At 44.4% G+C, this 10280-nt stretch overlaps 1 protein-coding gene across 3 annotated transcripts; it reads right to left on the bottom strand.

Annotated features, from left to right (window-relative positions):
- Window positions 1–2497: 2497 nt before the first annotated feature.
- On the bottom strand, window positions 2498–6954 carry LOC109891095 (zona pellucida sperm-binding protein 3). Of its 3 annotated transcripts, none has more exons than XM_020483396.2 (11): window positions 6466–6954; window positions 6272–6387; window positions 6079–6182; window positions 5140–5317; window positions 4869–4986; window positions 4653–4738; window positions 4333–4529; window positions 4008–4184; window positions 3316–3450; window positions 3131–3241; window positions 2498–2764 (listed from the first exon to the last, which is right to left on the bottom strand). In XM_020483396.2, the coding sequence occupies exons 1-10, from the start codon at window positions 6877–6879 to the stop codon at window positions 3135–3137; spliced, it is 1632 nt and encodes a 543-aa protein (XP_020338985.1). In that variant the 5' UTR covers window positions 6880–6954; the 3' UTR covers window positions 2498–2764; window positions 3131–3134. The 3 variants fall into 3 exon arrangements, with proteins under 3 accessions (XP_020338985.1, XP_020338987.1, XP_020338986.1); XM_020483398.2 differs by having other exon boundaries at window positions 2498–2782; window positions 6466–6949; XM_020483397.2 differs by having other exon boundaries at window positions 2498–2745; window positions 6466–6948.
- Window positions 6955–10280: the final 3326 nt, after the last annotated feature.

The following is a 10280-nucleotide window of genomic DNA, read 5'->3' as shown; positions in this document are numbered from 1 at the left end:
GAACTCTATTCCACATCAAGTAACTCATGCAAGCAGTAAAATCAGATTAAATCCAGATAAAAATGCATCTTATGGAACTGTGGTGACTGTGAAGAGACACACACTCAGGCACAGACACACACATAATAACATACACACTATACACACACCTACACATGGATTTTGTGTTGTAGATATGTGGTATTAGAGTAGTGGCCTGAGGGCACACACTTAATGTGTTGTGAAATCTGTTCTGAAATGTAATATAGTGTTTTTCATTTTATATTTCTGCCTTAATCGGCCTAGAGTAGTTGTCAGCCTTGTCATTGAAACAAAACGTGGCTGAAAGGTTTTAACACATCAATGGAACACTACATTAAAGTGACAGGGAAATTGAGCTGTTGTACTGAAATGGCCAACTGACAAAGAGACAGAGAAAGTAAAGTTTTAGTGTTCTGTTAACACCTTTTTGGTTACTACATGATTCCATGTGTTATTTCATAGTTTGATCTTCACTATTATTGTACAATGTAGAAAATAGTAAAAAATTAAGAAAAACCCTCGAATGAGTAGGTGGGTCCGAACTTTTGGCTGGTACTGTATATGTGTATAAACCTTTTTGGGTCGGGGGCCCCCTAGTGTCCGGGGACCCTAAGCGACCGCTTTTGTGTGGTGCTGGCCCTGACCTTCCAAGGTGGTTTGAAATCAAATAGAAATTTGATTCCTGGCCATGCGACTTGTGTCTAACGGTCAAATGTGATCTATTTGCCCTCGTGGTTTTTAGACTGCTATTTTACATATCTTGTTGCTTGCTAGTTAGTCGGTTGACAAGAACATGTATTGCTTACAGACAAATTATTGAATGTGCTAGAAAGCTACCTAGCTAGCTAGTTGACTGCTGTGGCGAGCCAGAAAGGACTCGTATTGAAAATAGTTTCATTGTCCTTTGAGGCTTTAAGTGTTCTAACACGATAATTTTTAACATTCAAAGTAACTGGGAACATCCATGGTAGGCTTTGTCACCTTAGCTTGGAAAGTCAGCATTCCAAAACAACAAAGCAGCACCCACCCGTAGCACACGCTCCAGCAGGTATATTTCACTGGTCACCCCCAAAGCCAATTCGTCCTTTGGTCACCTTTCCTTCCAGTTCTCTGATGCCAATGACTAACGTATTGCAAAAATCACTGAAGCTGGAGACTCATTGCTCCCCAGTAGCTCTACTTGCACATTCATCTTCTGCACATCACTCCAGTGTTTAATTGCTAAATTGTAATTATTTTGCCACTATGGCCTATTTGCCTTACCTCATTTGCACACTGTATATACACTTTCTTCTATTGTGTTGACTGTATGCTTGATTATTCCATGTGTAACCCTGTTTGTGTCGCACTGCTTTGCTTTAGCTTGGCCAGGTCGCAGTTGTAAATGAGAACTTGTCCTCAACTAGCCTACCTGGTTGAAAAGGTGAAATACATTTTTTTTTTAAGACAGATGTGAGCATTAGGCCTTGCAGTGTGAACAAGGCTCTAGTGCACTGATCTAAAAGGCAAAACTGATCCATTGATAAGCTGTTCTATAGTCCGAGATGCTTTGGGAATATGGGCCTAGAACCCTAAGGCCATCGGCTGCGTTTAGACAGGCAGCCCAATTCTGCTCATTTTTTCACTAATTGGCCTCTTGACCAATCCGATTTGAAAAATTTGTTGCGATTGGTCTAGACCAATTAGTGGAAAAAGAGCAGAATTGTGCTGCCTGTCTAAAAGCAGCCATATAATTTGTGTGAATTGGCACCTGATAATTTCTCATCTCTGGCTTTTTGAAATCAGAACAGGTGCTGTGGCAATCCCGTAGCGCCTGCAACCAGTGGTTGTGTGCCACGTCATCAACAGTGCTGTGTGTGGTTAGCTGATTTGTTAAATACATAACCAGGCATTTTAAGATCTGGTAGGCATCTGCGATGTAGTCAGGGAGGAACTTTCCATTGATTTTGAGGCTAGGCCTACACCACACTAAACCCAAACACTTGGGTTTTAGCACTAAATTATCCTTGTGGATAATATTGGAAGTCTCTCAAAGGGGCGGATTAAGGAAAAGGACCAGTTAGAAATGCCAGTGCCGATTTCTGGTTCCAGTCCGCCAGTGGAGGTTGAGGGAAGACGGGAAACACTTGGAAACCATGGGTTTGATACCATTCCACTGCAGTTACCACAAGCCCGGTCTTCCCAATTAAGGGGCCGCCAACCTCCTGTGCAGTCCACCCATTCCTCAGACCCTTCATAGCAAGCCTAATGTCTCAGAATGCCCTGTAGCTTACATGCTCAATCAGGAACCTTGGGACAGAGTCACATTAATCCAGGATGTGATGTCTGGCTACGCAAACACCAATACAGATCAAAGACTAAGCTAGGAAATGTCAGTTGGCAGCAACAGGCCCTCACTTTTTTAGCAAATGAAGGCAATATTTCAGATTACTCTAGCATGTAGTGCATAATGGTGAAGACAGAAAGTCAGTCGAAGTAGCATTAAATCATTTATTTTTCAAAGAGATTAACAGGCATCTCTTGAGATATCGTCTCAGTGTTGTGGTAGTCCCTTCACTGGTTGAGTTCGCCAAGAGCAGATGTGGTGCTTATGTCACTTTGTTGTAGGGTCATCCTCCTTGTGTGCTGGGACATCAGGACCGGCACCAACCTCAGTGAGTTGGAGTGTGCTGCTGCTTGGAGCAAGTCTATTATGGGCCACCACGACAACAGCGCCTTCCAATTCTAGAAATTGGATAGTGGACTGGGAACATATCCCCTTCTTTATGAAACCACATCAAAAGCAGATATTTAAAAGTGATACTGGCAATTGCCATGTGCAAGTTGACATTTATACAGACGGTATTGTCCTGGAGGCAGAACTGAGCGATTTCCACTAGATGTGCCAGATGGAAAGTCAAAATTGGCTACATTGTAACAATGTATGCTTTTAATTTAATGTTAGGCATTAGGGTTGGCAGTGAGATTAATGTTTAAAAATCATATTTTATTACTTTGTGGCTGTGCCAGCTAGTGAACATTCTGCGGAGCCATCCCAATAAGTGCTAACCTGCTTGCCATGTGCAGGTTATTTCCCTCTAAAATAGCTGTACCATCATCCCATACATACCCTTTCAATAGGTTCCAATCTCATACTGATCCTCCTCTTCACTCAGACCCTCTTTCTCTGTGGTAACCTCAAGGTCTCCAAAGGGCTCAGGTGTAGGAATCAACTCCAGCTCTGAGAACAGACGATTTAGCACAGAGCCTACATGCAATTATCATACATTCAAAACAGTAAGGTACTGTTATTACCTCGTTGGGCGATTAGTTCATTCTGCCTGATGAAGCCATCATATGTTGCAGAGCTAACGAGACCGTGCTTGTTGTTGGGTCCGACCCTTGGGCCCAAGGGACTAGCCTCATTTTGGGATTGGGCGAAATAAGGTCCTGGAATTAAATGTAACAGATTAACACAGCCAGTGTTGGCAGAATTGCTAGCCTATAGGGACAGGAAAAGACAGGTGTCCGAAGTGGCACCCGATGACCTATAGAGTGCACTACTTTTGACCAGTGCATCATGGTCTGGGCAATAGTCTAGGCATCCTGGTTGCCTCCCACACATTTTAAAATCTGGCTTTACACTTCTGTACGTACTAGAATGCGAGTTTGGCATCGAGGCCCATGTCACTACCATAACCGCTTCAATACATACAAAATAGGAGCTAGCAAGATGGAGATAAGTTATTTTTTATGAGTGCATTATGAAAGTGGCTAGTTTGCCTCAACTACCTTCACTAAAACCACTGCAAAGGTATTCCCTGCAAAATTAGGTTTCAAATCATGACGTTCTGCCTCGTGATTTGTTGGGAGAAGTTGCCAAACGAGTCAGTCATTGAAACCAGACCCTAGTCACTGCTGTTGCCTAGGGTTGGGTTCTCAAGACTACCTGGTCAAAGGTAGTGCACTACATAAGGAATAAGATTATGCCATGTCAGTCAAATTACCTCTCTTGAAGTCCATGCCACGCCAACGACTGCCAGGTGATACGGGCTTCCGGTCCCCTGTTGAGGCAGAGAAGCCAGGTATATCGATACCTCCACTCGTCCGTGGAGATAGAGGTGTACTCTTCTGTTTACTTGGGAGGACCATCATGGGGCCCAAAGTAGCATCCTGGTCCCATACTAAAAGGACAACACATTAAACACATACATTTGCAGTCAAGACAGTCAATTAGTCTTCCCTCAATTTCCATATTGGAGAAGGTCCCACCCCTGCAATGTGTTTTGAGAAGGTGGTGATGGAATAGAGGGATTAAGATGTCAAATACACCTTTCTTGGCCTTCATCCCAATACTCCAATTGTCACCAGAGGCTGGGGGTTTGTTGCGGTAGACACGAGGTTCAAGTTGGCTACCACCTAGTCTTGGACTGAGGGGACGTTGTGCTGGAGCTTGATCAACCCCCTTCTGTCTACTCAGGCTTGGACAACGCCCACATAGCAAATCATTCTCATCAGCAGACCTCCATCTGAAATGTATGAAAGATCTACTCATGGACCAAGAACACACCACTTTTAAAAAAAGCTATGGTTATTCCAGTGAATAGGTCACAGCCCAGTAACCTTCGCTCAGGAAATGTGACTTATCCCACCTGCCATCAATGAAGGAGCATGCCTTGTTGCTAGGCTCTGCATGGTCCATGACAGGGACTGCCATAAGGTGGCAGGTGATGTACAGCTGTGAAAAACAGGATAAGCAAAATAAAGATGCAGAATCACAGTAGCCTACATAATGTCTGGAAATTATGTTATTATAGAATAATTTCTCTACAACATTGTTTTTATTTTTTATTAAATACTGCCCTCACCTCTGCCCTGTCCTCCTGGTAGAACCTAAAGGCTTCAATGTGGAACCCGAGCTTGTTGTCCTGGGTCCTACGCATGAAACCAGAGCGGGAACCAGGCAGCTGGGAATCCAACAAGCACCTGGAGGGAGATATTAATACATATTGGGGCATCTTCCTTAGTAACCAATTAAGAAGTCTCAAAGAAACCATAAAAATGGTGGAAGCCCTCAAATGGCATATTCTATCGTTCTCTACGGGCCAGCCGGATAATAGTCATTCCCCCCCTGCTTACCCATCACTCTCAATGAAGACATATCTGGGGACAGAGTTGCTCTCAGGGTCCAGTGTGGCCACGCAGCTGCTAACAAAGACCCTGAGCCTGGTGTGGTGAGCAACCCTGACAGACGCCTCAATGTTGATGGGATCACCCAGGAAGTAGACTCCAGAACCCCGCTCATAGAGCCAGTCACCTGGAAAGGAAATGGCAGTAAAGAAAGATCGTACTGCAAGCGATGCGTTTCAAAGTTACGAACACGAGTCGCTATTAAAACTACCACAGCCAGAACATATTGTCAATAGGCGCTCAACTAGTGAGCATCTAATAATGGATTAAGATGAGGGCCATGTTTAGGAGGCAAACTGTATAACGTTGCAGATAGAAGTGTCCCCAATAACAGTTGTCTGATGTGATTCCGTATTTTGCATGTCAGAGGGGCATTTGTGCTACATAGTACATTTATATCTGCCTGCGGCTATGGAACCCTGACTTGTTCACCGGACGTGCTACCTGTCCCAGACCGGCTGTTTTCAACTCTAGAGACAGCAGGAGCGGTAGAGATACTCTCAATGATCGGCTATGAAAAGCCAACTGACATTTACTCCTGAGGTGCTGACCTGTTGCACCCTCGACAACTACTGTGATTATTATTTGACCATGCATGAACATTTGAACATCGTTGCCATGTTCTGTTATAATCTCCACCCGACACAGCCAGAAGAGGACTGGCCACCCCTCAGAGACTTTCTAGGGAGTTTCCTAGCCACCGTGCTTCTACACCTACATTGCTTGCTGATGTAAGAAGGGCTATATAAATACATTTGATATCTGAACTTTCAATTCACGGGTTTTACCAAGCTTCTGGGAGAGCGCCATTGTATCCTTTTGATTTATTATCTGAATGGTCAACAAAATTGTACCCTGCGAAATGCAGCCCGGGATTTATATACCCACTTGTCATAAGCTTCAAAGAGAACTGCAGGGTGTCTTCAGCAGACACTGTGGCGGTGAAAGGGATCCAGGTCGGCTGGAGAGAAGAGCTGTCCAAACTGTACTTCCTGAAACAGAAAGTACAGACCGGTAAATACACCAATAGGTCAACTCAGGATTCCTATGACCGTCATACAACAGTATAGCCTAAACTCACCTTCCATAATGACACTCAATTGGGATTACAGCACCAGCCATTCGAATAACGCCATCTGGTGTGGTTCGGGGTGTATATCTGAGGAGGTTTGCGTAGATCAATGAGTCTTCGTTCAGCTGTGGAGCCACAAAGCAGCATTTGAGAGAAGGTTGTTTCAAGAAGTCAAACACTGAATTTTTTAAAATATATATTACCATGTGCTTGGTTCCACAGTCCGAAAGTGCTGCAAATATTCTGTACTCATCTCCGGCTGCTGAAGCTGTAGCCCTACACGGCTCTTGGTCTTGGTACTGTTCAACTCCAAGTCGCAGGTCATCCACGTCGATTAGATTACCGAGTTTAAACAGATCAGCCTTCACGACTATCTCCATGTAGTCTGAATGGCACGTCACAGCGACAGTTTCTACTCGAACTGGCCTTAAAACTGTTTGTTGGAGTGGAGGCTGTTTAAAGCGTGGACGATTGTCAAATTGCAGTGTTGGCCTTGGAAGTTGTTGCCATGTGTCAGTGCTATAAGTATATGACAAAGTAGGAGAGATTAAGACGTTTTCCACAAGTAAAAACCAAACCAGTTTCTTGAACAATAACCTGAGCGTGTTTGCCATCATGAGTCCCAAACCAACAACTACTGTGACTCTGTAGGTTAGAGGACAGGGTACCTCTGCTATGCTACAATTGAAACTGAGGTAGCTTTTAACAACCAACCAGGCTGAACACCTGGGCTGGATTACGCCCTAATTTGGCCTTGCATCTGATTAGTCAAGATCTTTAATTGGCACGCATGTTCAAATCAAATCACATTTTTTTGTCACAAACACATGGTTAGCAGATGTTAATGCGAGTGTAGCGAAATGCTTGTGCTTCTGGTTCCGACAGTGCAGTAATATCTAACAAGTAATCTAACAGTTCCCCAACAACCTCAACTAATACACACAAATCTAAAAGGGGTGAATGAGAAAATGTACATATAAATATAAGGATGAACAACGGCCAAGCGGCATAGGCAAGGTGCAATAGATGGTATAAAATACAGTAGATAAATATGATGAGTATTGTAAGATATGTAAACACTATTAAGTGGCATTGTTTAAAGTGACTAATGATCCATTTGTTAAAGTGGCCAGTGATTGCGTCTCCATGTAGGCAGCAGCCTCTCTGAGGCTCTTCTATCTCAAGGCCATCAGACTGCTAAACAACAGTCACTAAGACTGCTGTTTAGCAGACTGATGGCCTTGAGATAGAAGCTGTTCTTCAGTCTCTCGGTCCCAGCTTCGATGCACCTGTACTGACCTCACCTTTTGGATGGTAGCGGTGTGAACAGGTAGTGGCTCGGGTGGCTGTTGTCTTTGATGATCTTTTTTTGCCTACCTGTGACATCGGGTGCTATAGATGCCAATGTTGGGCAGCTAGTTTGCCCCCGGTGATGCGTTGTGCAGACCGCACCACCCTCTGGAGAGCCTTGCGGTTGAGGGCAAGCAGTTGCCGTACCAGGCTGGGATACATCCTGACAGGATGCTCTCGATTGTGGATATGTAAAAGTTAGTCAGGGTTTTGGGTGACAAGCCACATTTCTTCAGCCTCCTGAGGTTGAAGAGGCGCTGTTGCGCCTTCTTCACCACACTGTCTGTGTGGGTGGACCATTTCAGTTTGACGTTGATGTGTATGCCGAGGAACTTTCCACTTTCTCCACTGGTGTCCCTTCAATGTAGGTGTTGGGGTGGGGGGGCTCCTTCAGCTGTTTCCTGAAGTCCACGATCATCTCTTTTTTTTGTTGACGTTGAGTGAGAAATTGTTTTCCTGACACCACACTCCGTGCCCTCACCTCCTCCCTGTAGGCTGTCTCGTCGTTATTGGTAATCAAGCCCACTACTGTTGTGTCGTCTGCAAACTTGATGGTTGAGTTGGAGGCGTGCTATGGCCACGCAGTCGTGGGTGAACAGTGAGTACAGGTGGGGGCTGTGCACGCACCCGTGTGGGGCCCCAGTGTTCCGAGTCAGCGAGGTAGAGGTGTTGTTTCTTACGTTCACCACCTGGGGGAGGCCCGTCAGAAAAAAACAGTACTCAATTGCACAGGGTGGGGTTGAGGCCCAGGGCCCCCAGCTTGACGATGAGCTTGGAGGGTACTATGGTGTTGAATGCTGAGCTGTAGTCAATGAACAGCATTCTTAAATAGGTATCCCTCTTGTCCAGATGGGATAGGGCAGTGTGCAGTGTGATGGCGATTGCATCGTCTGTGGACCTGTTTGGCGATATGCAAACTGAAGTGGGTCTATGGTTGCCGGAAGGTGGAAATGATATGATCCTTGACTAGTCTCTTAAGTTAAAGCACTTCAGGATGACAGAAGTGAGTGCTAGTCATTTAGTTCAATTATCTTTGCCTTCCTGGGTACAGGAACCATGGAGGCCATCTTGAAGCATGTGGGGACAGCAGACTGGGATAGGGAATGATTGAAAATGTCTGTAAACACACCAGCCAGCTGGTTAGCGCATGCATAAACTTATCCTCTGCAGCTAAGGTAACTCTGGGTCTTCCTTTCCTGTGACGGTCCTCATGAGAGCCAGTTTCATCATAGCGCTTTATGGTTTTTGCGACCGCACTTGAAGAAATGTTCAAAGTTCTTGAAATCTTCCAGATTGACTGACCTTCATGTCTTAAAGTAGTGATAGACTGTCCTTTCTCTTTGCTTATTTGAGCTGTTCTTGCCATAATATGGACTTGGTCTTTCACCAAATTGGGCTATCTTCTGTATAACACCCCATACCTTGTCACAACACAACTGATTGGCTCAAAGGCATTAAGAAGGAAAGAAATTCCACAAACAAAGTTTTAGCAAGGCAGCAGGTAGCCTAGTGGTTAGAGCGTTGGACTTGTAACTGAAAGGTTGCAAGATCGAATCCCCGAGCTGACAAGGTAAAAATCTGTCATTCTGCCCCTGAACAAGGCAGTTAACCCAGTGTTCCTAGGCTGTCATTGAAAATAAGATTTTGTTCTTAACTGACTTGCCTAGTTGAAAAAGGCACAGCTGTTAATTCAAATGCATTCCAGGTGACTACCTCATGAAGTTAAGTGAGAGAATGCCAAGAGTGTGCAACGCTGTCATCAAGGCAAAGGGTGGCTACTTTGAAAAAATATAAATTGGATTTGTTTAACACCTTTTTGGTTACTACATGATTCCATGTGTTATTTCATAGTTTGATGTCTTCACTATTATTGTACAATGTAGAAAATAGTAAAAAATTAAGAAAAACCCTCGAATGAGTAGGTGGGCCCGAACTTTTGGCTGGTACTGTATATGTGTATAAACCTTTTTGGGTCGTGGGCCCCCTAGTGTCCGGGGACCCTAAGCGACCGCTTTTGTGTGGTGCTGGCCCTGACCTTCCAAGGTGGTTTGAAATCAGATAGAAATTTGATTCCTGGCCATGCGACTTGTGTCTAACGGTCAAATGTGATCTATTTGCCCTCGTGGTTTTTTAGACTGCTATTTTACATATCTTGTTGCTTGCTAGTTAGTCGGTTGACAAGAACATGTATTGCTTACAGACAAATTATTGAATGTGCTAGAAAGCTACCTAGCTAGCTAGTTGACTGCTGTGGCGAGCCAGAAAGGACTCGTATTGAAAATAGTTTCATTGTCCTTTGAGGCTTTAAGTGTTCTAACACGATAATTTTTAACATTCAAAGTAACTGGGAACATCCATGGTAGGCTTTGTCACCTTAGCTTGGAAAGTCAGCATTCCAAAACAACAAAGCAGCACCCACCCGTAGCACACGCTCCAGCAGGTATATTTCACTGGTCACCCCCAAAGCCAATTCGTCCTTTGGTCACCTTTCCTTCCAGTTCTCTGATGCCAATGACTAACGTATTGCAAAAATCACTGAAGCTGGAGACTCATTGCTCCCCAGTAGCTCTACTTGCACATTCATCTTCTGCACATCACTCCAGTGTTTAATTGCTAAATTGTAATTATTTTGCCACTATGGCCTATTTGCCTTACCTCATTTGCACAC

This window comes from Oncorhynchus kisutch, linkage group LG5 (assembly GCF_002021735.2).
Source record: "Oncorhynchus kisutch isolate 150728-3 linkage group LG5, Okis_V2, whole genome shotgun sequence".
Lineage (NCBI taxonomy): Eukaryota > Metazoa > Chordata > Actinopteri > Salmoniformes > Salmonidae > Oncorhynchus > Oncorhynchus kisutch.
This window is presented reverse-complemented; position numbering and strand designations above follow the sequence as displayed.